This window comes from Dermacentor andersoni, chromosome 8, assembly GCF_023375885.2.
Source record: "Dermacentor andersoni chromosome 8, qqDerAnde1_hic_scaffold, whole genome shotgun sequence".
Classification (NCBI taxonomy): domain Eukaryota; kingdom Metazoa; phylum Arthropoda; class Arachnida; order Ixodida; family Ixodidae; genus Dermacentor; species Dermacentor andersoni.
Window position 1 is genome coordinate 138986033 of NC_092821.1, and position 27938 is coordinate 139013970.

At 46.6% G+C, this 27938-nt stretch overlaps 2 protein-coding genes and 1 long non-coding RNA gene across 5 annotated transcripts in view; 1 reads left to right on the forward strand and 2 right to left on the reverse strand.

The window, feature by feature from the left end:
- The window catches only part of LOC126525956 (neuronal-specific septin-3-like), an 81095-nt gene extending 66878 nt beyond the window's left edge, over positions 1 to 14217 (reverse strand). The window contains exon 1 of the mRNA XM_050173954.3: positions 13157 to 14217. Coding sequence (XP_050029911.2) covers positions 13157 to 13168 — 12 coding nt within the window. The 5' untranslated portion in view covers positions 13169 to 14217. The remainder of the gene's footprint in view (positions 1 to 13156) is intronic.
- The window catches only part of LOC129383369 (uncharacterized), a 90057-nt gene that overhangs the window by 54856 nt on the left and 7263 nt on the right, over positions 1 to 27938 (forward strand). The gene's annotated exons all lie outside the window — the stretch shown is intronic.
- The window catches only part of Pka-R1 (protein kinase, cAMP-dependent, regulatory subunit type 1), a 31990-nt gene continuing 21115 nt past the window's right edge, over positions 17064 to 27938 (reverse strand). For all 3 annotated transcript variants that reach the window (XM_050173961.3, XM_055067833.2, XM_050173960.3), the window contains exons 6-11: positions 26536 to 26595; positions 26378 to 26438; positions 25868 to 25989; positions 25626 to 25707; positions 23245 to 23432; positions 17064 to 20668 (exon numbers count right to left, since the gene is read on the reverse strand). In XM_050173961.3, the coding sequence (XP_050029918.2) occupies positions 23260 to 23432; positions 25626 to 25707; positions 25868 to 25989; positions 26378 to 26438; positions 26536 to 26595 (498 nt within the window). In that variant the 3' untranslated portion in view covers positions 17064 to 20668; positions 23245 to 23259. The remainder of the gene's footprint in view (positions 20669 to 23244; positions 23433 to 25625; positions 25708 to 25867; positions 25990 to 26377; positions 26439 to 26535; positions 26596 to 27938) is intronic.

Genomic DNA, 27938 nt, shown 5'->3' on the forward strand with positions numbered 1-27938 from the left:
GTCGCCGGGCCGCCACGTGTATCTGGCTGTTTACACAAGAGTCCTCGCATCCGCGGGACGATGCACGGTTGATGGAGTGCAGGCGCTCGCGGAAGTAAGGCGCACGCGCAAGCGAAACGTCACGCCCTTCGTAGCTCTGTCGTTCAAGCAAAAAGCTTGAACGATATTTATTTACAACATGCGTGAGATATACCCAAACCCTGGTTGAGATATTGAGACGAGATCTGTAAAAGTGTGCATGGCGAGGATGTTACAATAGAAATCGTCACCAGAACTCGCTTGGGTAATGGTGGTCGGCGCATTAGGGTCACGTGACAGAGGCCGCTGACTCCCGTCTGACTGGCCGCCGAGTCACATGAGAAGGTCATTCCTTTCCCTGCCACTTTTCCAGCGAGGAGGTCGTTCCCTTGCCCCAGGTGAGGCTTGCATCTCTGTTTGGGCGGGGAGATTTCCCCGAGGAGCGAAAGCCATTCAAATGGCCTCGGCATACCCCTTCTGGGCGTCGGTTGGCACCAAGTCACATCACTGGCCGTCCCCGAATTCCGAAGAAATTGTTGTGCTCTTGTAGGTTGCCGGAAGTCGTTGCTCCCGGGCGACCCAGAATCACAATGGGAGCTGCCACGAAGTCAGTGAGCCCCACGTGACGTCACTGAATTCCGAGATATTAGCTTCTCGTCGGCGGCAGGAAGTCTTTTATCCCGTGCCACCCGGAACCTAATGGAAGTCCACACCACAGAAATCCGCCCTGCAGTTCAAAGTTCAAGTCGGCAGACGAGCCCCATGGATTTTGCGAAAGTGGCGAGTCGTAGCAAATGTACTCGCAGGAAATTTTTGTAAATGCAGTAAGGGGCCGGGAGGCCTGGAAAAATCGGGGTATATGAAGACGCTAACGGTGATTAAGATGCAAGCGGTGATTATCGGCCCCTGGGCGCGCGGCCGAAATGGGGTAGAGTGTAGAGCGGGTGGTGAGGACATGGCCTCAGAGATCGGACAGCGCGCGCCGCCCGCTCTCAGAGGCTATGGTGAAGTCTACGAGTTTCCTACAGAAATCGCTAGAGAAATTTCTGGCGCTAGCGTCTGCGGGAGGAGGAAGAGGAAATAAAGAGAGAAGGCAGGTGTCTTACCAGAAATGCGTCTGGTTGGTTATCCTACTCTGGTGGGACTGGAAAGAGGGAATAGGAAGATAAGATAGAGAGAGGGAGGGCAGGGGGAGGAAAGCCACGGTGAGCTCGCGCACGCACGCCGAGGGGGCAAGCGTGGTGGTTCAACCGGAAAGGGTATGCATGGTAGATACGTTTGCGCGGTTTTGCCCCGTGAACTACGGCATTGATCAAGCTTCGGCTTGGCCAATCGATAAATCGAAATATATTTGCTCTATAAGTGCGATGATTCGCGACGGCTGTGCATGTGTACAGTGTCTTACTGTCGTCAGCGCGCTTAGAAGAAGAAAAAAGGATTCCTTCGTAAAATAGAACGACCAGGGCACATAAAGCGTAGCAGACAAAGCCCACACAAAGCTCGTATGAAGCCACAAGCACGAAGATCAGACAAATCCACGTACTTCCCATAATTCCCACATGGTGGCTGAACGATCGCAGCGCCAGAATTCCCTCTAGTGGTTGTTGTGCGCAACTCTATAGCGAGTGCAGGTCGTAACGAAGGCGTCACTAAAAGCTACTCCGGTCCAAGCATTGAAAATTCAAAGGTCTGCCAACATTAGAGGGTCTCACTTTTCCAAAAGTCAACGCGCAGACAAGCCCCGGAGAGGGAGGGCAGGAGAGTGGAAGTTCGGTTGCCGAGGGTAGCTGCCTGACGTCATGCATAACGTCATGATACTAATCTCTCTTTTTTCCTTCCTGCGTGATAACGTCGACCACTGACGCCTGCCGTGGTCGCAAGAACAACGGAAAGGACGGAGTTTGGAGCTTAATTTTAACTGAAACCTAATTCTAACTGCTTCTCTGAAAGTCTCAGCTTTTTCCTGATCTGTATCTATAATTCTGTTCGGCTCCGTCTAAGCAGGAACGCTCATATAGTCTTTTCTAATCTGTTTTACGTATCTCCAAAACACTTTTTTTTTAGTTTCTATTTAGATTATCATCAAACTGTGAAAGCTGAAAAAGAAAACTTTTATTTTTTGTTTTTAGTTTTGAAGATTGTATTGGCATTCGGAACTTTATTAGAAGCTACAGTTACAATTTTCTTTTTTTTTTATGAACTCGCGTTTCTCACAATCCTGCGAGTGTCACGCCTAAACCACGGACATTGTTTGGTTCTTTGGCATTCTATGCGACACGCAAAACGCTCAGCTGCGCCGACCATAATGCCACGATATATATATATATATATATATATGTGAATGCAGTTATATCTCGGAAACCCTCACCGCGTGTGCTCTTGGCGTGTACACAACCGTGACTAAACGTTGCAGTTAACAATTGCTCACGGTTGTATATACCCCAAGGGCACCGTGTTATGCAATGCTTGTCATATATTATAGGTCCTCCCGGACAAGTCGATGACAGTTTTGCTTGCACCTTCGCGGTAATAAAAGTGCGCGGTGGCTGGCATGGAAAGCTCCGACGCTAACGGGTCAAGATGACGAGGGCTCTATCTACTCGAACGATCAATTGAAGGATTGATTTGTTTTCCAAAGCCACTCCTGGGCCTCGACGAACGCTGCATTGCCGGGATTCTTAAGCGAACGCCGAGATTTCGATACGAGAGCGATGTCGCGTTCCGCAAAGTGCGCAGCAGCGGGAAGGAGTCGAACCCGCAACCTAGTTTTCAGCAGCGCAGAGCCACAGCCGCTGAGTGAATGGCCACTACCAAGTTTCAATGGCCCTGCGTAACCGTGTTTAGATCGGATATAGTTACCCCACGTTTGTACAAAGTGCCTTTTTTTTTTTCTTTGTGTCTGTGAATTCGTGTTATAATGAATCCCGTATAGGCTATTGCTCTGCACTCTTTGTTGTCTCGACTGCTCACCATCGACTGATCCCCCTATGCAATGCCCACTGGGCGAATGTGAGTATCGGAAAAAAAAAATAGATTAATATGTAGGGAGGCGGAGTCAAAAGAGGAGGCAAACGACCTCATCGTCACGCTGCTGCTCTTTACGGGCAGTGAATGAATAAAGAAAAGGAGATTGATAAATGCGAATCAGTGCGTGGCTATAGCTACATGTCTTCCCCGTCCATTCACTGAATCCCCCCCCCCCTCCTTGATTATCGATAACGCACTGCGAGTCAGAAGAGAAACCGCGGGCAAAGTGGTAACGAGTATATGAATACCCAAATTTTCGCCCGCGTCCCGCAATGAAGTCACAATGCGTCCATGAGTCTCCTCTCCCTGTAGAGGTGGGCGGAAGAGGTGACGTCACTTAAGGCATTCAGAAATAACCGCCATGCACTGGAAGTGTTGCTAATGGGACAAGCGGGGTCGATCCTTTATGTGTAGCGTTGACAAGGAACTTTCAGCAGGCATGGCGACTTTGCCGAATCGCTGACAAAAGAGAGAGAGAGAGAGAGAGAGAGAGAGAGAGAGAGAGAGAGAGAGAGAGAGAGAGAAAGAGGAAAGCGATGCGAAGGGGATCACGCCACCGCGGTGACGCCCGTCTCGTCCTCTCGACAGTATTTCGAACCCGCGACACGTGCTGCTCACGTGACCTTTCCTCCGCCGCTCAGTGCACGCAACTCTTATTAAAAGCGCTCAATTAAGTATTCATGATCTCGTAAACAATTTCATGTGCCAAGATCAGCTCGAAGAGGGATTCACCTCTACCTTCGTGCTAAGCTTATCCTGGAAATCCCCCTTTCTTTCTGTTTTCTTCCTTCCTTATGGGGACAGTTTCTAAATTGATAAGCGCTGTTAAAGTTTCTACATGACACGAAACTAGACGAGCGGCTTTAGTAGAGCCGCCGTCTAATGTGCATAAGTACTCGTCACTTCATCGTCATCATCCATCCATCCAAGTACTTTCACTTCCCTCTTCCGCTGTGCAGAGTAGCAGACTAGAGCGCTCTAGCGCAGGTCGACCTCTCTGACTTTCCTATCAATAAAATTATTCTCTCTCTCTCTCTCTCCCTTCAGCCCTTTCTAAGACGCATACGATTTTAGCGTGCCCGGCCATAGTTGCAGTAGTTCAATTTCCTTTTTCATCCCCTAACCGACCCGCACGCTTGGAATTTTAATATTTCTTCGAATCCGTGCAACGTCTACCGCGATCCGAGATTCAGATTTAATACGGCTATACGCTTCGGTCGGTCGCTTTTGTTTCCCGTGCTGCGCTCTTCTACTACAGTGCGATCGACATTGATAATTGTTTGCGAATCCCCTCACCTTTCCCAATTACCGTACATCTCCGTAAATTCTCCACTGCGTTGTGCACTTGAAATAAATATACTGCATACTTATAACACTTTGCACGCGGAAGTCAAGTAAGATATGGTTGGTCACCGCAGTAATATAGCGGCGTGTCTTTTCTGCAAGCTGCGCCCCTGTGCTCAAACCTTAGGCCACAATGAGATGATGATCGTCGCATGTGCGAGAGCGCATGCGCGTGCGCCAGCTTACTTTACGCATAGGTAGTTGAAGAAACGAAGGCGCGCACTTACGAGAATTGCATTTTTAATGTTTTTAACGTTCCAGCCGTGGCACGGCCTTCGTCAGAATAAAAACCGCACTACAGTAGTCTTTATTCTGACGAAGACCGTGCCACGGACGAAACGTTAAAAACATTCTAAATGCAATTTGCGTAAGTGTGTGCCTTCGTTTCTTCAACTATATATATATATATATATAGCACATGACCGGGGTAGTTGGAGAAGTATGGGAGAGGCCTTTGCCCTGCAGTGGGCGTAGCCTGGCTGATGATATATATATATATATATAATATATATATAGCCGTTTCACGAAAGCTTCGATTCACGTAGATTCCAAGGTGTGTGTGTGTGTAAGAGGTATGCATTTTTCTTTCTTTTGATGCGAATACGAAAGCGTCAAATGAGCGAAAGAGCCGGCGTACGTCTGGAGGAGGGAAAGGAAACCCAAGTTCCCATTGGCTGCGACGCCTCGTCACGAGCGCTCCTCGACGAAGCAGAGCGAGCGGGCGAAAGGGATCACGTGATGCAGTGATAGCGCGCCAGGTGTTGCGAGAGGGGAGGAGGGTATCGCCGCGACGTCACGTGACTCGTTGCCGAGCCAGCAGTCTGCTGCTGCTGCTGCTGCTTGTTGGCTCGGGCAGCACATGCCGCTGTGTGGTACATTACTCGAAGCGCAAAACTCGAAGAACTGCTCAGCGCGTTCAATGGGACATTAATGCTTTAAGCATTAATACAGCTAATTAAGGCATTAATACAATTCATAAGAAGCAATGACTTAGAACAGTGGTCCTTTGTTCTTCCTTGTCCGTGTGTTTCTTTGGGGCTGTTTAAAATGAATGATCATAAGAAGTGCTTAGGTGTCTTCGGATTTTTTTTTTTTCACTCGAGTTCCGTTTGAGAGTTGTACGCTGAAAGCAAGCAAACAAATGTATGAATAAATATAAGCACGGGGACTAATCTACGAGAGGAACCTTTTTTGCACGCGTCATTCATGCCTTCCCACGCGCTCGGAGCAGGTCGCTGCTTCAAAGCGCGTGCGTGGTCGCTTGACGCGTGCCGGACTCGCGTATGATGGCGTTTCGAGGTCAAACAAGGTCGCCGATCGTGGCAGCTTTTCTTTCAAACTCTTTAAGGTCAAGGCGCTGTTGTGCAGCCCACGTCCGCAATGGATGTATGAGGGGGGGCGGGGGGGGGGGGGTGTTGCGTGGGCCTGAGACGCGCACCTTTTGCAAGTTTTGTGTGCATGGCTATAGCTCTCTCTCTCTCTCTCTCTCTCTCCCCCTTTTTGCGGTTTTCAGGAATATGACGGCTGTAAACGCTAGTTGCGCCACGCCTGCGTGCCGACCTGTAAACTGTAAAAATTCGTAAAGATCGCGCGTTAGCAACCGAAGGAAGGTGTTCGGGGGGGGGGTCGGGGGGGGGGGGAAGCGGCGCGCAATTCTCTTATGTAACAGTAACTTGGCTTTGGGCGCAGCATACAAACAGCAGCAAACTTGAATCGGCGCAGAATGACGAGCAACAACAACACAGTTTCTTGTAGATCACGGTGACTGTGTCAGCGGATTCGCCGCGGGATAGCCCACGTGGCTGTAGTGGCGCTGGTGAGCTCGAGGTCGCGGTTTCGATGCTGGGCCGCTATTTTGTAGCGATGCCTTATGTCTTATTCTATGCTTTTCTTATCATCCACCACACGAGGCCTCCTGATCCCGTTGATAATGTGGGCAGACCGTCGCTCTAACCGCTGGCCAAGCACGAAAAGCCTGAAAAAGCATAGAATCGGAAAAGGCATCGCTACAAAATACCGGCCCTGAGTGCGAAAGCGCTCGTGCTTATACCGTGCATAAATGGGTGCTCGTTGAAGAGAACCTCGCTTGCGCCGACGGCGTGAATGCGCCACGAGCGTCCGTGCAACTGCCATATGCTACCGCAATGAAACGAGCTTTTGCGGTGTATGGGGAGCGCTCTGTGTGTTTCACGAACTTGCTGATAGAGACCGTATTTTTCTTTTTATATATTCTCAACATTATGGCATTGTATCCTGTTCAAACGTTTCGCTGTAGCTCAAGTTCAGTACTATATCTCGCCAGATATCCTCTAGGAACTGCGCCGGTCGTGGAGGAACGGATGTGTACCGACAATTCATTTCCTTTCCGTGTTCCTTTCAACTTATACCTTCAGCCAATGCACGGTGTATACCGCACCGTTCCCGTGCCCGAAACTTCCATTATATATACGTGCTGTCACGCTTTCCTTAATAAATGCGTTGGACGCGTGTATACATACGTGGAATTTCGCTGGAGCCAGGTTTCTTTAAACTTGGAGTCGTGGCAATTCCTAAAAGATTAAAACGTTTTATGTACGCTGTCGTCCAACTCAAACACAGTTTGCGTAAATGCAGCAGCCAATTATAGGCTCGCTTATTTACCTGAAGTGGAGCGGTATCGCGTCTTTTTAAACATCTGCACGCTGCAGTGGTTTCCTGTGAAACTTGAACATCTAGGGAAATTTTATGGGGGATCCTGATATCATTGCTCGGCCAAAAGCAACGTTTTATAGCGTGAAACGACTAGCTCTTATTTTATAATTACAGCCTACAGTAGTTACATTAGGAGAGCGAAGTCATCAACCTGTGAGCGGACTCCAGCAGGATGGGCTCTTTCATACGTTGAAGGGCAGCAGCACTGCGTTTTTCTTTTCCTTTTTGGTTGAACTCGTTCGTAATTCTTCGCTTGTCACCGACCGTATATAGTCATGTTTCCCCTATAGCAGCGCCACATTCCTGCGCTGAATTGTAATCTCGGCAATGAACTCTCGTCATCGTATACTGCCACTCTTCAGGGTGATCTTCTAGCGCTTAATTTGCTCGATGTTGTTTCTTTCTTTTAATTTTTATTATTATTTTTTTGAAGCGAATATATAGAGCCATTTGCCTCTTTCGACCGTTTTCGTGGTCGGTGGTGGCATAGCAGTTTCACTATCGATACAAAGGCGCGCCGATGCAAAGGGCCCGCGTGTTCTCTGGCGCTCGTGGGCGTTGTGACGTCATGCTTTGGCGGGGGCGCTCGGGAAGGACGCCCCTCGTCTTCTTCCGCCGCCTTCCTCTCCCCCTTCTGGCGGCGGCGGGAGAGGAGGCGTGGCAGTCGACTTCCGCGCCGCTGCACGATAACGCGCTTATGACGAACTGGCTTATATGTAATTATGCATATGTAATTCGGCGTGACGATGTGTGTGTGTGTGTGTGTGTGTGTGAACTTCTATATGCAAAATGCTCTCCCTCCCTGTAAATGACCCTAAAGATAGGGTTAACGGTGTTTCTAAATAAATAAATAAATAAATGTGGAGGCACCTATGCTGTACCGTCTTCATCGGCGAAAAACGAAGCAACCAGAACGCCGTCGCAATCCAGGATGCTGCGGCGAGAGCAGGTGCGGCAACTCCGAATGGGCGTTCTTTTTCCTTCCTTTCTTTTTCTTTATTTCTTTTCCCTTCCTTTCTTTTGTCTTTCGCCTACCAAGCTTCTTCTGACGGAAAGTGCGTCGTTGCTGGTAAATTCGCAAATTATTTTCGAATTGCATGTGTCCTTAGTGACCCTTTAAATCGGCCTTTTCACTAACGAATCATATTGACTTTTTTTGCGATGTCTGTATGGCGAGCAGTCCTTCCTTCCTTTCTTTCTTTCTTTCTTTCTTTCTCCCAACTCGTATGCAACATGGTAAGTGGTTAAGGAAGTGTTTGTTTAGTGAACGTATCGTAAGTACGTGTCGTGTGTACGTTTGTACTAACAACCGGAAGCAAAGGAATACGTACCACAGGCTCGCAAAAAAGAAGAAAAGAAAAATCTGAATTTATTCGTCATTCAAGACGCGCTAACTGAAATTGACGAGTGCACTGGAAAAGTTTGGCCAATGCCAGGTTTGCACATGCAATATTTCAAGTTACACTCACGGGCGTCTCCCGAGGTGGGACTTCCTCGCCGTGCATATATAGAAGCAACGCATGCGCGTATACGAGCACTTAACGACTCCTTTCGGCCGACCTTCCTCCTTGGCTTGGAGATGTACAGTGTTATACGCGAAAGGGTATAGTGAGCAAAGAAATCCAAAAGACGGATACACTCGCATTGAGCTGCACCACCATATATGGTGCGGTGTCCTTTAGCAAGACGCATTACAGCAGGCAGCGCTTGATTAGCGCCGACCTTCGCGGTTTAGCGCCTAGCGCTGTATCTACCATACATTCCTGCATGGTTACTCGACGGCGTCTGCATCGTCACGCGTTACCTAGCAGTGTGATCGCTTGCGACGCCTCTAATGGTTGGTAGATGCGAGACTCTAGTCGTCAAATATGCCACTTGGTCGCGTGCGTTGCTTTCTTCTCGCCTATACGGATGGCTGTCTCGTTCGGTAAAATTCTCCGAGGCGTGGGACGGTTCCACGCGGGGAGTGAAAAAAGCATTTCGTTCGAACGCGCAGTGAAACCAGAGCTGAAAGTTCGCCCGCCAGCACCAACACCATAACACATGTAGCGGTCGAATGAAACGGTTTTGTTGCTTTTAGCTGTTTTGGGGAACAACGCCCCCCCCCCCCCCCCCTTCCGCACGGGTAGGGCTATATTATACCTGGAGTGTCGGTCCGAAGGCGCGGTTTTAACGGAGACATTTTGTCCTCAGCGCCATTTTTTATGCGGTTCTTGGAATGGCATTCTGCAAGCGTCTGGAAAGACTACGCGGGGACATATGTGTGGGCTGACGTGTGAATTTATATATCTATCCAGCGGTTATATATGGCGTTTGCCCTCGGAAGGGTGCCATATATGTGGGCAACCGTCAGAGGGAGCTCTTATGTCTCGCGAGCTCCTTGTTTACGTAGCGATAGGCGGCCCAGGTGGTTTGGGTGGCGTCGCCCGGGGCAACCGTACGCTCTCTCTCTCTCTCTCTCTCTCTCTCTCCGTGTAGTGGCCATTTACGAAACCCTTTCCTGCTGGCGAGCCGGAACACTCGAGCACTGTATTACATTGCATCATATGCGTCGCGCTGACCGGCTCTCGTTGACAGGAAACGGGTAATGGACACCGCGTTCTGTGCGAAGTGTACGCGTCGTGGATGCATCCTGCAGAAGGCCTGAATTCACAAATTGCGCGGGGCGTTTCGCCGGAACGACGTCGTTGGAAGGACTTCTTTTGAGAGCTAGCTAGCTGTCGGCTCGACGGCGAATCGACCCGATTGATTGACTAGTTTATTCATTGATTAAAAGTTGCGTGTTATTGAAAGTTATGCAGACTCTGTGTTTGCACACACATGTAAACTCCCGGAAGGCTTTCGGTTTAGCCCTGTAGGACACAAGTTACGATAGTCTATAAAGATATAGCTGGCTTGCGATGACGTCACCCTAGGCGCCAAGTTTGTGACCCAGCACGGTGGAAAGCTGCGTCCATAATGTCACGTGCAAGCTATCTATAGAAATCTCCAGCTGGCACCAGTTTTGTTGTGTATAGTTAGAATGTTTGACAAGTGAATTTTACTGCCAAGTACAACAAGAGAGCTACAGACATGAGCTGTACGCATGGGGCACGTTCCTTATATCTGAAGACATCAAGAACATGTACCTACACACAGGGTGACCATTTTTTAAAAGATTTAAGCAATTTTTAAAAGCCTGTTGCAGATAAAATAATTCTAGTCCTCGAGCTGGATTATTCAGACAAACGGAAATTACTCGCACGAGAATTCGAAACACCCATTCTACTAAGTAACAAAAAATGCACTAACTATCTTCTGAATTGATTACTTTACGGCACATATTGCAATTTACGGATTGCAATATGTACAATTCAAGTTGGCAAGTCGTATACACTTTGAAAGAACTTCCAGAATGACGCAAGTTCGGAGATATGCCCCATCAAACTCGCCGTAAGAAATGCACTGTCGTTTCACTTACTTTTTTTAACAAAACGCTCTTTTATACGTTGATGCACAAAAGTAACTGGACGCTTATGTATTTCGTCCCGCACTTGGGGAAATAATGTCACGAAACTGGTGTCATCCTGGAAATTAACTTCAAGTGCATACGTCATGCAAGCTCAACGGCTACAATTCGTAAATTGAAATATGAACCGTAAAGTAACGAATCAAAAATTAATTAGTGAATTTTCGTTAATTAGATTAATATGTTTCCATTTCTCGTGCTGGTAAAGTCCGCTCTTCGAATAATCCAGCTCAAGGACAAGAATTATGCTATCTGCCACAGGCGCGATTTTATTTTAAATCCATAAAACCCCCAAAAAATGATCACCACACGTGTATTAGAATAATCTATGGGAAGAAAGAACGCTTCATGACGTGAAGACGCTAGTACGACTAAGGTATGGGACAAAATATTTATTTTTCGCTGACTAACCTTAGCTGTCACAAATGCCTGACCGAAAGTTTTCTGGGGTCAAGTTCCGCAGTGGGCATCTGCGATTATCCGTCACTGACAATCCAGGATCGACTGCCCGAAGCGATGCTTTAAGCTAATGAGTTGTTTATTGGACAGTCATGGACACAGTCCGGTGCGACAAATCGAATAGGCTCACTGCTGCCACAGTGCGGATTAGAGATGGTTAGAGGGTCGTTGCTGGAGGGATCCCGGTTAATTTATCACCCAGAAACCGGTACACCTGCGTTTTTCTTTCTTTTTCTTCTTTTTTTTTTTTTCTCCGGATGCAGTTGGCACTCGGATGATTGATTCGTCTGCTCATTGATTAGGTCTAACGTTCTAATGCAACGCAGACGCTTCGACTGAAGCCGTAGGACGGTCCCACATTTAAATCTGACCACCCAAATATCGATATATGTATATATACACGTTTCGTGCATTTCGCGCGCATCAAAATGTGGCAACGCCGTGGCCGAGATTCGAACCTTCGACTTCGTGCTCGTCAGCATACGCACGTCCGGCACTCGCCGTGGTTGCTCAGTGGCTATGGTGTTTGGCTGCTAAGCACGAGGTCGCGGGATCGAATCCCGGCCACGGCGGCCGCATTTCGGTGGGGGCGAAATGCGAAAACACCCGTGTACTTAGATTTAGGTGCACGTTAAAGAACCGCAGGTGGTCGAAATTTCCGGAGTCCCCCCACTACGGCGTGCCTCATTGTCGGATCGTGATTTTGCCACGTAAAACCCCCAGAATTTAGTTAACAAGTCCGGCATAGCTTTTCGTGTGCAGGTTTTTTTTTCTCGCTAAACTGTCACTAGCGAGTAGTAATTGATTTGGCCTGAATACTCGAGAAGAGAATGTGGTCTCGTTGATTTTGGTTGGAGTTGTTTCGCAGTGAAATGTCGGAACCCATTCTTGGGGATCAGCCATCAATCTGGCGGTACGAGGGCGTAATTAAAAAAAAAAAAAAGAACACACAAGAAAATGTGAATAAATTTAAACGAAATGAACTGGGAAATTAGTTGATGCAGATACGAAGTGAATAATAACTAAATATGATCCGGTTACCAGCCGCAATGATTCAGTGTCTATGCTACGAGGTCGTAGGTTCGCTCCTCCAGCCACAACCGCGACCCTCATCCGTAGCCATAATACACAAACGTTGTTATATCGATATTTACCTAGGGGCATGTTAAGGAATTTCAGATGGTAAAAATTGGTCCGATACCCAACATTATGGCGTCCTTCATAGGCTGGTTTTGACAGCTCAGATAAATTGTGGTTTGCTCAGCTTGCAACAGTGCGGAACGACATGCAGGTGGTATTTATTTACATTTACTCTGTACCTGTCGTGCGTAGCTTTCTTAATTTCGTTTAAAAATGTTTGCCTTAGTTACTGAAAAGTCATGAAACCAGTGTATTTGATACCCTAACCAATCAATAGTCCCCAATTTTTAACACAACATACATGCAGTTCGTGGGCGCATTCTGATATAGTACCAGAACTCACTACTAATACCGATCGCTCGAATATCTATATCGTGAAACAATCAGGGTGAAAATAGTTATGGGCTTGCAGCTTGCGTGAAAACGGCGACTTCTTTACGTCCGTCAAAATGACATGATGCTCTGGACAATAAGTCCGTATTGCAACAGGCTTTCCCACCCTATGTTTCAAAAATATTTACTTTATCCGGTGTTGCGCTGAACGTGCATGCGAGCAGAGGACAGGTACAGCCCCGAAATATCTCCGCGAATGGATTATTTCAGATGCATGTATGAACCGGCGTGACGTCATGTTACCTTCGAGTGCACGGTTTGACAACTGCCAGCGTTAGCGCATGCCTGAACGCCACGGCGTGCAACCAACACCTCGTGAGAAAATCGCCTTACCGTGCAAAGCACTCTCCAGTGCAGCTTTCGCAGTGTGACTCATTAATAGTCCTCGGTTTCTCTCTCTCTCTGCTGAAAACACACACGGGCAATGTATTAACCACATCCGTTTCGTCTGCTCCGCGTTGGTGCCGTCTGCTACGCCTCGCGCCGTCTGCTACACTAGATGTCGCTTATAGTTTATAAAAGGAGCCACTCGGCGACAACGCGCGACATGCTCTGTACTCAGCACGAGGAACTCACCGAATAGCTCATTTCCACCGGTCCAGCATCCGCGCACAATCCAGGCCGTTATCTTCGGACGTCGCGCCTCTGTAAGCGCTTTCGTCTGCTCCGCTCATCGCGCCGGGCTTCTGTTACTCGCTAGAGGGCGCCGCCATTTGCTTATATGTGCGTTTTATTTATCTCCCCCTCCCTTTTCCCTTCGCCTTTTTGTAGCGCGGTTGTGCGCACGCTTGCGTTGCCTGCGTACACACTACGCATCTGCCATCGCCCCCTCTCTCGACTTGCCACACCAAGGCGAGCGAGGGATAGCAGCATTTCCTTCTTTGACGAAGACGAGCGGCGCAGGCCCGAGAGTTGAGAGAAGCGCATCTTGCGCGGGAGACGTCTCTTCGCTGTACATTGATGCAATATTCTTGCTTTTTTTTTTTGCGCATTATATAGCTTAGGGGCGTGTGCATGTGGCTTCCTCCGCTTCTGCTTTCCCGAAAACTCATCGACACTGCCTCGCTTAGCCCAAGCCACAAGCGGAAACGCCAATAGGCTCTGCGGGCTCTGCGACATTTCTCTCCGCAAAGCTGCTCCCCCGTACACGCCTTTCTGTGTGTACTTGCATTGATAGCGACGGCGACTCGTCGGGGTAGCTTGCCGAGCTGCAGCGGAGAGGAGACTGGTTTACTTCTCTTGTGTGCGAGCGCTTCTTTTTCTGGTTGTCCTCGGCATCTTTTTTTTCCTCGTCGTCTGCTTTTCATATTTTCTTGCCGTCTGTTTCGCTTTATTTGTCGTCTGTTCGGTCCTTTCGCTCTCTGTCGTCTGCTCGTTTTGCTTCTTTTTGTCTTCTGTTCGCAGCGCCGATCGAGGGGCGAGGCGGTGCACAGCGTATATCGTCTCTGAACTTTCCGTTTCTCGTTTGCTTTTTGTTTTATTTCGCTCGGCTTTATTTACATCCGGCGGCAGCGCAACGAAGAAGGGTTTCCCGGCTGCGCGCCGGCGCTTTGAGAAAAGCCGACCGGGCGCCCGCGCGCATCGAGATTGGAATGCTACTCGGACTCCTGCTGCTGCTGCTGTTGCCGCTGACAGACGTTGCGCGCAAGCGCTGACCCCCAAATTTCCCCCCATCTTCTCCCTTATATGGCGCTTCTGCACTATCGCGCGTTTGTATATGCTACAGCGGGCCGAACGTAGTACGTGGGCGACGTGGAACGTGAAAGACCTGTTTAAGGTAGCCCAGAAGCCACGGGAGTGTCGTTACGAGTAGTTTTCGCCTGGCCGTCCCTTGGTTATTAATGGCTTCCTTGGCCGACGGTTGCGCGGGTGTGCGAATTGATCGGATGAGCAGATGCTGTATAAACGGTCGTTTATTTTTTTTTGCCCCTCCCTCTATACGGTCGTCTTCGAGGGATAACTCGCATATACTGGATCTGCCGGCACGTTACTTGACACTGGGCGCACGTTCGGGGGAGCGTTTTTCCTGCGGCACCAAACGCACAGCAACGTTGCATGACGGCACTGATTGCCGGGCTGAGCTGGTCAGTTGCGACTGAATTCTGTGGCGTCGCCACCACACACAATTGACTCTTCTGCGTAGCTGACACACCAAACCAATTAACGCTTTTTCGGCAAATTACCTATTCGGCATTTTGGAAAGTACATATACTTAATACCTTGGCTCGCATCTTGTCTTTCCTTTCTACCGCATAGACTAATCGTGAAACCTACACGCGATTTGCTATGCCTGCCCCTCATCGCCACCATGCACGTGCCAGACTATGGTAACAGCATTCTGCTAGTTGTGCATTCAACATTTTACCACCTTTTTTTTCACAGCCAGAACAAATTACTTAAGCGCTCCATGAGTTGTAAGGCGCACACGCGTGCAAGTCTTTTTCATTTAACAGCGCACGGCGTGTTCACAAGTTTTACAGCAAGATTAAAGAAAAGCTAATTTAAAGGGAATTTAAACAGAAATGTTTAGCCAGCCTACACTGATAAAGTATTTAAAACTAAAGGAAAATAGTCAAAGTTCCTTTCGTTTCTTTTTCCGCAACACTCCCAACGCCTGTGAATCTGTGACGTCACGGATTTCGAAATAGATTATTTGTCGCGCTTCGACATAGCAAAAGTTCTTCAGCCTTACCAGGTGAAGTCTTTGGCTCGTTTGGAGTACACTGCAGTCGATGTTTACTGATTAATTAACCAAGCCCCGAGCAGGCGCTATCAAAGCCTATGACGTCACGTCGACCTGGCGTGGGAAGTTCAAGGCAGCATCGCCACCAGACTCATTTGGCATCAAACTCCTCAACCATCAGAGCCATGCTGAAAACCTCAATAGTGCTGCTAAAAAGACTGCGTTTTCTCTGTCCGTCTTTCTAGCGCCGTTAAAATTCCCAGTACGACAGACAACCTTATAGCCATAATCAATGCCTTGAACCTCTCAGGATTATGAGGAAACTAGCTCGGGCCCAACTCCGATGTCCCCCATTCAAATACACGTAAACCGCAGAAACGCTTTTACGAGGAAACCTCGGGACCGGGTTGAATGAAAATTGTTAGAGAGCAAGTTAAATTCTAGTGAATCCTCAGGAAGCAGTATCTAAACTTAGAGCCTGAAATGGTTAGGATAATTGCTGTAAATTGGCATGCCTAAAGAAAAAAAAAAGCGCATAGTTTACAAATCACTAAAATCATCACTAAAACACGGGTATCGCAGTTCTGTGAACTACATCCGTAACAGCGCACAAATTTTATATATTTATTAACAACTTATGTGGATATACTGTAATGCTTATGAGGATTTTGCAAAAGTCCTTCTCGCATATGAACGCGATAGCGCTGAGCCAGTGTCACAGAAAATCCAGTGTCGGTGTCGGAATCCCACATCGAACGTTACGGCAAAAATATTTTCGAACTGCGTGTACGCAGGCTTTCCATGCGATGCAAAGAACTGACTGAACGAATTTAATTTCTCAAGCTAAAATACGTGGAAAAATCATACGGCTTACACACAACCTACAGACACGATAGCTCTCGGATTGTAATTTGAATATACGGAAAACCAATTCTGTTATGTGAAAGCTCAAGTCTCCTTTCCAGCGTTTCTACAATGTATAGATCGGAGACGGCCTCCACAATTTCCGCACGCCAGTACATAAATATCTCCGAGTCTAGAAGCGGCGTGCCCGCTTCCTTGAAACACTTCCAGATGGTGCTCGCCTCCGCCGCATCACGGCCCATGCAAGATGCATTTCTACCAGAAAGCCGTCTTTGTGCATAGCACTCGCCGCGAGCGTTTCCTGGTAAACATTACGGTCGTATCCGCTGCAGTTGCCGGGAAGCACGAGAAGCAGTCGGGGATCTTTGAATGCTATCGCGTTCCACTCTTAAAGGCGAAGCTTAAGCATCCTCCAAATTTTTAGCATTACATTGGAGAGCCATGTATAATGCATCAATTTTGTCTGCTTTAGATGTGCATCTTCAAGGAGTGCACAAGTCGTCAAAAGTTCCAGCTGAAGGTTGAAACCCTTTTGCATGTCTCAAGATGCAGTTTACAGAATCGAGAAATTAATTTTCGTTGCCAACTTACAGAGTTGGAAATGTGGTGGCTTCGTTTTTTGAAATTCAGCGATCTTTTAATTTTCACAAATGTTTACAGCCTAAATAAAAAATCCAGCTCGTTAAAATCACTAGACTTTAACCTATTTGTGCAGTGGTTACCGAGAAAACCCGATTTCTCCGTTCTCATCTGCATAGATGGCAGTCCCCGAGCTAAAGCTTCCTCTTAGAAGTGGCTTTCTTCTTTTGGTATTGTGGAAAGGTAATTTACTGTGTAGTGCAACTCAAATTATTTTGCTCTTTAATGTTCCTTTGATGTGCATGTCAGTCCTCGGAACTGAAATCGTGCCACACATTTACGAAAGAAAGGCACCGCTAGTCACAAACAATTGTTTTATTGATACCACTTCTGTTTCTTTACTCTAACAAGAAAATGTTCTGCATGTCTCCGAACATTTGTCCAAAAAAAAGCTGTTCAGGGGCTTTGCAACATACAGGGTCGGGTGTGGGAGAGAGAGGATTGCACCAGGATAAAGCAAAAAGCCAAGACTACGTTTTCAAACACTGAACGGCGCGCAAGAAATGTATACACACGTATATATAAAAAAAAGAGACGAGAGAAATGGGAGTAAGCGCACATTTCAACGATAAAAACACTGCGCCGCTGCTGACAGGATAGGTCTCGGGGGGCATCTACACAAAACTCCAATCGAAAGCATGTACCCATGTTGCAGCCAGTGGAATGCATGGCTCTTGTCTGGTACTCTGATCTGAGCTGCACCAGGAAGTCTGCCGACCGTCTGACAAAAAAAAAAAAAAAAAAAAAAAGTTGCAAGGAAAACAGGAAGATTGTCGACAAGCAAGATGTTCCTTCAAAACACTGTTCACAGATCGCTGAGAGGCAAGTGGCCGATGCCGTCACTGCTCCGAGGTGACCAATGACAATCCTTACAAGCAGGTTGGATCATTAGCTGCAGCTGTAATAATTTATGATGAGACCCTTACATGCTTCTGCAAATTCAGAGCCAGCCATGCATATCACCGGCTGCAAGACGCGTAGAAGCAACTCCGAATCCTTTCCCATCACAGACGCTTGCACATGGACAGTACAAATCTTGTCTCACAGGACTGCCGTTAGCTTGTCAGAAATGCGGTGTCACTGGAAACACATTTGCGAGAGAGAGAGACCACGCAGCGAGGACCCTCGGTGTGCGTCGTCCAGAAAAAAAAAAAAGGAAAGAAGGGAGCCGCTTGCCAGATGTTGAAGACTTTGCTGGTGCCACCCTCAAATGCTGAAATTGTCAGATTCTTCATTCTGTCCAGAACGCAAATGCGAAGAACGCATTTTCCATCGGCATGTCAGCCAAGCTTGCCCCTCCTTGACAACCCTAATTGCTTCGCAGTTACTCTGTGACAGCACAAACGCTATGCCACGGGATCTCTTTAAGTACCAAAGACTCCTCTGGAGATGACGGAAAGGGCGTGCTATTCTTGACAATGCTGACAGTGGCAGCAGCCCCCGGCACTACTACTAGCAGCTAATTCGAGGGCGACAAAGGGCACGCCTTTGCGACAATGCACAGCGACGCACTGTATGGCCCTGCTACCCTGAAATAACCAGGACGTCATTCACCCGGCTAACAACACGGGGCACACGTACTGCGCTGCCCGAAAGGACATCGGCTAGCGTTTTCCTCCATGGCATGGAGGTGGTGTGCATTTTTCCAGGAATAAAATTGCATCTGCGCTACAAAAGCTAACGTCCTTGATAAAATGCCGTGTGCACTAAAACAAAAACACTGGATAACAGATTGCTTTTGACGCGTTTACTGCATCTAGGTGACCATTATCAGAGGTACAAAAAGAAAAATTCACAGACGGCTAACTAAACCAGTTCCCTCGTACACTGTGCGACTAAACTAGACACAGCTATCTGCACACAAAAACATTTTGGTGTGCTGAAGCAGACTATGGCTGGTCGATTGAGCCTTCAGTAAAAGCAACTAGGCACAAAGTTTGCGGTGTCACCGGCGGGGGCGATGTGAGCTGCCCAGTAGAGCCAGACCAGAGGTGCTGGTCGAGTCCGAGACAGCTTCCACAGATCACTGCCACAAAGGACTTCCACGATGGGTCCTTCATTAGGGGGCATGGAAAAGCCACTCCCTTAAATAACGACCACCAGGCAAGAATAATTTAGGAGGAGAGATCCATTCACAAGCATCGCCACATAATGTCACAAATGCGCTGGGTCAGCGCTAAAGTGACCTAGTGACTGAAAATCGGACAATTCACTCCATCACAACGGGGCATGTTGTTGCAAGCCCACACTTGTGTCACAAAGTGCCTTCCATCAATGCTTCCCCTTCAACGCCTCTTCTTGCGTTTTCCTTTCTTTCCCTCTTCAAAATGCTGCTCCACCATTATATAATGTGTGTGAACTTTAACCCTGTAAGGTGTTAACCCATTTATAGTACGCCCTTTCAGGTGTAGACAGACAGCTCAAAGCAGACCCTTGAGAAACAAACTGGCACCACAAAAGGAGGAAAACGTTTAGCAGTTCGCTTGCCCATTCACGCCAGTGTCAAATGGAAGTTTCTTCTCCTACATATTTCTTGCTCTGTGCCAGTGACAACGCGCGCCGACACCACACTACACGAGAAAGGGACAACCATGACTAGAGTCACTAAGTGGAAATCTAAAACACAACTGGCCACTGCCTAGAACGACAGGAAGTGCACATGAAAAAGGCTGGCTGCAGCTTGCAATGCAGGTAAAAGAAGCTCTGGAGAACTGGTTGTCTTCTCCGCACTCACACGCACACATGCACACGAGAGAAATAAAGGGGGCACAAAACAAGCACATGCAAAGCAAATAAAAAAAGGGGGTAGTTGACCTGCTCCTTTGGAGGAGGAAAACAAAAAAAAAAAAACAGATTCCATTCTCTCCGTAGATGACAAACTTCCCAAAGGCCGTGGAAGCCATCTTTTTGTGCCTGCCTCAAGAACATATACAGAAGCTAGTTCTATGTACAAGTAAAACGACAGCAGCAGAATCATTTGAGGAAACAGCGAAAGTTGCAGGAAAGTGTGCGAATGAAAAGAAATGCTGCAGCTGGTGAAAGAGGGTACTTGACCGTTGTCTTTTCCACTAATTCCTCTTTCTGAACCTTCTCTTCCAATCTGAGCTCTTTCATGTGGCCATCCAAGGTTGGGAAAAGAATAATGCAAGGGAAAGTGGGTGGAAGTTCACGCCCGCGAAATATTCAGCCACGCAGTAGCAATAATTCTTTGTCGCACAGCACAGTCTGTTGACGTAGCGCAAGCTATCGGAGTCCGACAATTTTATACGCACACAGGAGTGACTTGTGCATTTGCACACATGCCGCAGAGTAGCCACTACCCAAGCCGATACAAGCCCTTATTCCTGATTTTTGTAATTCTAGGAAAACGATGTGCCAGCAAACCGAAGCAAGCCAGTTCTTGAATTTCTGACAACGCTGTCCTCACAGCACAGTGATGCCCATGTTCTAAGTTCAAGGCAGAATACTGACAGCAGGATATGAACCCAAAGTTGCTGCTCTCAGCGCACACTGCTAAAGATGACCTGTGACTCACGCCACGTCTTGGCTTACCGTGTAGCCAATATAACACGTAGAAGCATGCAGGGAAAATAATTTTGAGAAGCAAGTCACGCCCGGCATCTCTCAAGCCCTCACGACATCAGCTAGTCGCACGATGACACACCGAAGTGGGGAAAGTTCTGGTTCGAAGGCAGGGCGGATAAACAAGGAAGAAGCAGGCAGCACTAAAGTTTGCAGACGACGAGGAGTTCAGGGACGCAGCATGGTTTCTGGTGCTTTTAAGCCATTTTGCAAAAGTGAGAAAACAGGTTGGCAACTTCTGTTCTTCTGCGATGCCACTTGCTACCTTTTCCTGGATTCTTTTTTTTTTTTTTTTTCCCTGTTAAACAGCCTCCAGATATCTGTAAAGGAATAGGAAAGAAAAAGAAAAGACACAACTTATGGCAAGGCCTCAACTTCTAGTACTGTTCACTTCACTTTTGCAGCCCTCAAAAACACTGGCATAGCCATATAACTGTACTCTACAATGCCAGCATTTCTGGCACTGATCTTTTTAAATGTGGTTTAACTAATATATCTGTGCACCACAAAGAAAGTGTTACACTTAAATCTAGCAAAGCAATTTGATGTTTCAGGGGTGGCACGAAGACCAGGGGCACGATCGAAGATCGTTCAGTATCGCCACGCACAATTGGCCTAGGTCAGTCGCGCTTGGCGAAACTGAATGCGCGCTCCAAATAACGATCTCTGATCGCGCCTCAGCACAGAAGTAAAGAAAGACAGAACAACCACACTGGATCATCACGTTACCTTCAAACATGAATCAGTGCCAACTTGCAGAGTTTATACTGTTTTCGACAAACCAGTTTGAGCAACTTCAGTAATGACAAAGTTCACTTAGCCACTCTCCATCTGTTTCAATATATACTGCAACATTGAAGCAGAATTGTCTCCTTTTTTTTTTTTTTCTATCTTGAACTGTATTTGACTGTGTGTCATATAAGGAAGTAACGCTATGGTGACCCGTTTTGTGTACATGACGCGTTCTTGCACATATAATTGATGCCATGCAGTGCCTTCAAGGAGGACTGACACGCACATCTAAACTTGTAGAAACTTTACCAGATGGTTCTCTCGGGTGAAAAGACCACACTTATTATGATCCTGAAGTCGTTTTGAAATGCTGGACTTGACGAAGCCATCGATACAATTGTGACGCCTTGGCACAAAGTAAGAAACTTTGCCGATGTTGTGTAGCAACAAGACTAGTTACGATAGTGTTGCTAATTAAAAAACTAAACAAAGGTGTGCCTTTCCTATGACAGCACTCACTGCAACGAAGCGAACCAGTGCATCATGACATCATAATAACTGTAGCCCAGAATGTCTGTTTGTGGTATTTACTGGATTCAAACGGCCACCTTTTGTTTCGAAGAAATTTGGGCCAAAAATTGTCTTTGCAGTGCAGTCATATATGAAACAAAAACTGCCTTTGTGGCATTTGTATGCTTTACAGCACAACGCAGATATATTGCGGTGAAGCTGACTTTAAAAACTGGATCACCATTGTTTAACACGAGTTAGACCGCTTCCCATTTTCCTTGCTAAAATATTGGGTGCGCATTAGATTTACACTATGTTTAGGAGATCAAATATCATTCCTATGTTAGGTTACTACTTTGGACACATAGAAAGTGGGCTCGCGTTTGATTCAGGGACGCGTTAGAATCAGGCAATTACTGCCAAATAAGTTACCTGTGTGCTTTGGTGTTTTTTTCTATATCTTGTTTAATTCGACCCACTGGATAATTCGACCAATTTCATAGGTCTCATCAGGGTCAAATTGACAGTAGTCGATTGTACATTATTTAGGACGCTCTGGCACTAGTCAGTATTTGTTTCTAAGGATTACAGGGCTTGGGCCTTCGTTTAATGCAAAAAAAATTGCTAGTAGAAAATGAGTATTCCTTTAAGGGAAAGCTTTAGCTCGGGGACTCCTATCTTAAATACATGGGAAAGGAGAAATCGTCTTTCTCGGCAACCACACCACCAAATTTGGTGAGGTTTGTAGCATTTAAAAGAAAAGGTCAAACTCTAGTGACTGTTAGAAGCTAATTATTTATTTAAGCTGGCTAACTTTATAAATATAGCCAAAATAACAAATTTTCTGAAAACAAAACTATGAAGTTGACAACTCTAACTCAGCAGAAAAAAAATACCACGATTCTCTAAACAGCTTCTAATAGTACCTCTAAAGCGGACAAAATGAATCTATTACACAACGCTCTGCAATATACCGTTCTTATGCAAGTATGACTTTTGCAAAACCAGTTTAAACATTGCAACAAATTCACATAAGCTGTAAATTTATATATGAAGTTTGTCCACCTTTGATGCCTTAACAGATGCAGTTTACAGAATAGTGATATCTGTTTTTGATGCAGAGGGACAAACTTGTAAAAACTACGGGCTTCCGGCTTTTTTTTTTACTTAAACTTTTTAAGAGATCTTTGCAAAAAAAAAATTAAGGCCCTAAATAAAACATTTGCTTCCGACGGTCATGGACCTTAACTTTCTCTCTAATATGCAACAAATTTGATTAAAATCAGCCCAGGGGTTATCCCAGAAAAGTGTTTCTGCATTTTACATGTATTTGAATAGGCGACATCGGAGTTGGGCCTGAGCTAAAGCTTCCTCCAAAGAATCGGGCAGAAACATTAAGATAAACACCCCTACACATCAATTCTACAAGTATTTGCACACGTTTTCCCCTTGGCTTTGCTGCAATAGCGGCGTGCACAATGAGATTCCGCCAGAACAGTGACAGCAAAGTCCTTAAGTTCTGCAGCCTCAATAAGTCTACCCTCGCATTACCATATTTGAGGTCCCACTGCCAACAACAAGAATGTAGTGGTTTGCTTGGCAAGGTTCCTCCGTAGGCTTTTCTGGAAGCTCGAAAAGTTACACGACTACTCACCGGGTCATTGCCTCCCTACACCGAGAGGGATATGAGGCTATTGTAGTGCGTCATGTTGCGCTTGAGGATCTCGGCGCAGGGTCCCAGGACGCGCTCAAAGCGAGACCGATCGAGCTTGACACATTTGAGAGGCCCACGCGACACCACTGTGGCCGCCCGCGGCCGGTCCAGCAGCAGCGCGATCTCACCTGCATGCGGGTAGAGACTGGTGGCTAAGGAACATGTCAAGAGGAGTGCTTACGTCCATCGTGGACCCAGAGACAGAACGGGGACAAAACTGCTCATCAAGTTGGTTCATACTATCAACTTATATGCCTTCTTTAAAACTGATGGTAGCGCTAAAAGGGAAGAACACACGGTGAAAAGAGGACATGATGACGAGGGAACGCTCGTTCCCTCATCATCGTGTCCCCTTTTCACCGTGTGTTCATCCCTTTTAGTGCTACCATCTCTCGTTCCCTCGTCATTGTGTCCTCTTTTCACCGTGTGTTCTTCCCTTTTAGCGCTACCATCAGTTTTAAAGAATGCATCACCAACTAGCCCAGCACCAAGTTTTATTGAATTATATGCTTTGAAATTGAAAAACACTTTTTTTTTTAGATGAACATGGTTAAATGTCCATGTATGTGAAGAATGAAAATATCTCCTCTTTTCATGTCGTATAAGAAAATATTATAGATGACGTATGCCAAACCAAGCAACTCTTACAACTGTACAAGTGAGTTCTCATGCTCTCTGACAATCGTTAGAGGGGGGGGGGGGCTGTCTTACCACTGCCTCAAAATCTGCCCAAAACATAGCAAATGATTCCCTATATCCGACAACATATGTGAAACTCCTATTAATAGCTTCACAGAACAGCCTTTATTTGCGTAAACGCAGCGATGAATGAACCATCATGTGGTAAGTTAGCATTGCCTGGACTTTCATGTAAACTCACCATTGCTAAAAAAGAAGCATTTTGTGGGTGTTTTTTATTGTTCGTGAAAACACAACAGTCAACACCAATTCCTGAGAAGGCAGACAACAAAAAATATGCTTAAGCCACTTCATATCTGGAATTAATATTTGCCGTAATCGTTTCCAAGTTAAACTTGAAAAGGAGTGAAAAATTATGTCCATTGCAATGTAGACGGGGTTGCATGAGAATACGTGCATGACATTACTTCCTTCTCGGTACTGCTTGAATACTTGGCAATTACAAAAAACATGCCAGGCAATTATGAACAGGGGCCGTCTGCTAATACAGTGTAGGTCAACAAGCGAGTCCCTCACACAGCTACTGTACTGCTAGGGGCGATATTCAGTGAGAACTAAGTAAGTTATGAGGTTCCTTATTACAGTCACAAGACCACACAATTACTAGCACGGGAAACAAATTTTCATAGAACAGCAGCGGACAGGACAAAACCCTCTTTTCTGTCCCTTCTGTTTTTGTTTTCGTTAACAAATTTTTTTCATGCTACAAACTAAGCTGCAACAAAACTAACATTGCCAACCTCTCCTTCAGAAAAGACCACAACCTGGCTCGGCTGTTCCAGACTTCAGATGAGCTGCATTACAGGCGAGAGAAAGCCGTCGAAGATGTGTGGAAGCAACAAGGTTGACTGAGTGCTTACTGTTCAGTCTATTTGGAAAGATTGGATGCGCTTTGTAGACGATCACATGGAAGAAGACAGGACAGGAGCAATTCCTTCTTCCTTGTGATCGTCTACAAAGCGCATCCAATCTTTCCAAATACAATGAACCAACTTGCCCAACAACGCATTCTGCTAAACTACTGTTCAGTCTAGAAGTGGCACTGCCCTCCCCTTTCTGGAGTCAAGGTTGAGTTTCTAATAGAGGGTTGTTAAAAACTTGGAAGGATGAAAAACTATATGGGGAGGCTTAATGTGCCCAAAAATGCACGGCGCGTTACGAGTGATAGATTAGCACAGGCTATATTTTGACCACTTATGGTTCTTTAACATGCATCCAAAAGCATGATAGATGGGCGTTTTTTGCATTGCGTCGCCACTGCAATGCGACTGCTGTCACTGGGACTCAAACCCACGCCCTCGTGTTCAACAGCAGAGCATCATCGCCACTGAGAAACGGTGCCAAGTAGAATTTGGAAGAGAGTACATCAACCTTTGCCTGAGAATACAAGCTCTACCCAGCTGCTCCGCTAACATCATCCACCGATGCTCGCTCTACTTGGATGCTGAAAACACAGAGAACAAAGCACAGCCTGACACCACAGAAGGAAGAAGCATTACACCTGAAGCTATTGGAATTAAAAAAAGGCATGAATTTCTTCAAGGAAAAATGCGTGCCCAGTGACACATACTGACCACGTCGGACTTCTTAACACAAACAGAGCAAGGGCCAGCGGCACGTACCAAAGTAATCAGAGGGGCCAAGCCTGCCAACCTCTTCTTGTGGTTCGTTCTCAGATCGTCTCTGCAACACTGATGCTGAACCCTGCAGAGAGAATGAAGAAAACGTTAAAGAACAGCCAAGTGAGGCTAATTTCAAAACGATAATGTTTCGAAATGCAAGGGCGCGGGCCAGAGCCACGATTTTCACGAGGTCGCTCGCATACGGGTAATGCAGCGTGCTGCAGGTACGCGAGGCTGCTCACCTCTTCAATGATGAAGAAGTCGTCGCCGGGCATGCCTTGTTCCACAATGATGTCGCCATCGTTGAATGTGACAGGCTCGAGCGCGTCAGCCACTGTGAGTCGCTCCCACTTGTCGAGGCTCTCTGTCATACAAAACACCACAAAAGGGTTAATATTCTGACGCAAATACCACCACACGGTACTTTGAACGTCTTAAACTGTCTGCAGTTGCAAAGCTGTGCCGTCCCACCTCATATGGGCGATGACTAAAGAAAAATAATTCCCTAGTTGAATATTACGATGATCCAATTTAACTAGAAAAAATGGGAGACCGCATGAAACCGTGAGCAAATGCAAGGAAGGCCGTGGCCAGCTTTTACCTTTACGTTTATCACAGGCCGTATAAGTTTAGTAGCAAACGCAACATTATCGTTATCAAACAGAACATCAATTGTCTGAAACTTGGAATTCTTGTATGGAAGCACGTCATAGGTAATAAATTTACTTAGAAGAAAGCCAACTCACACTCACCCAAAATGGAGACTTTGCTAAGAAATTCTTCATACATCTTGCGTTTGCGGATGGTGCTTCCCTGGAACGCAAATTAGAGGCGTAAGCCAATGCGACTTGAGACTGAGATGCACCAGACTGCATAGTGAGAAACAGGGCTGTTTTATCCATCAACTCACCATCAAAATTCTTCTGTACGTGTCTCGGTCAATGGCCCAGAGCTTCACGTCTGTCTTGGCCTGCGACAATGGCACAACAACTGAGTCCAGAATAAAACAGAAGTAATCTGGCAGCAAATCACTGCGACAGAGTTGCAAAACAGCATAGAACCAGATGCTTCATGCGTGGTTCCTAACACGAGGGCGAAAAAGTCTTTGCCCCTATATTTTGTTCGCCAAGATAAGGCACATACAGGTAATTACAATTATACATACTATTCTACATGCCTTACACTAATCTTCCACAGTCCCCACACCGGTTCAGACATTTGTTCCGGTTCAGCACTAAACTTGAGATGTCCCCGTGATAGAATTTGTCTGGCTTACTGTAGAACCACCGTCGGACTTCACGGCCTTTTGCTAACTCGCAACACCACCACCTCGCACTTCTCAAAGCGAGACACCTTTCCCCATATGCCGGCTCCATTTCCCTGTGGATTTCGATGGGCGTTCATCCCTTGCTCTATAGAAAACGAATCGCACTTCATTGCTCGTACGCCGTGGACGTGTGAAGCACAACCGCCATCTTCAACAACTGACAGCAGCACCGCGCGGCGGAGCTACCGGCAGATAAGGTCAGACCGGTCCAGGAGAGGTCCACCGCTGGGAATGGATGTGTTGACTTCGCATTTACAGCCATAGTTTGGCTAAAAAAATATAGGGTCAAAGTCTTTCCGATTTGCCGTCGTAGAAAGCCTTAAACATGGCAGTGAAATTTGTTTTCACAGCTACAGTACTCAATTTCACCGGGCCAAATTTAAGGAAACAAGTAGCTCCAAAGGAAGCGAGATGTGCAGATAATTATTTTAACAGGGTGGTACATGCAAGTTATTTTGCATAATGGCAAGTGCTTCTATGAATCCAGATTCCCTCCTTCCTCTAATACTCTCAATTGATGAAACCTACAGCCCCAATTCGATAGTTAGGGTGCCTGCAATGCTGCAAGGCCTTTAAAATGCCTGCACCCTCTCTTCAATCAATAATATGAATGCTCTCTCACTCTCTTTGAACTTAGTAACAAGTGCAGTTCTTATGTGTTACGCAAACCACAAGTAGTGACAGAGTGTAGTAGCTTGTCTGTAAACCTATTACTCTTTACGGAATACCGCGCCGCTGGAGCACTGCTGGTAGCGACATCTATTGACGGTTCGTCCAACTATGATGTGTTTGAAACATGTTACGTGAATGTTTTCACCGAAGGAAAAAACCAAAACAATAACGCTTTACAACAGCAGTTAAGCAGAATATCGTAGATCACTGCAATAATGCCACTGTACCCTCTCTCGTTAAGCGTTACTTCACCAGGTGATGCCACCAATGCCAGCTGCTCACGCCTGCATCTTCAGTAGCCCAGTGTTCCGTTA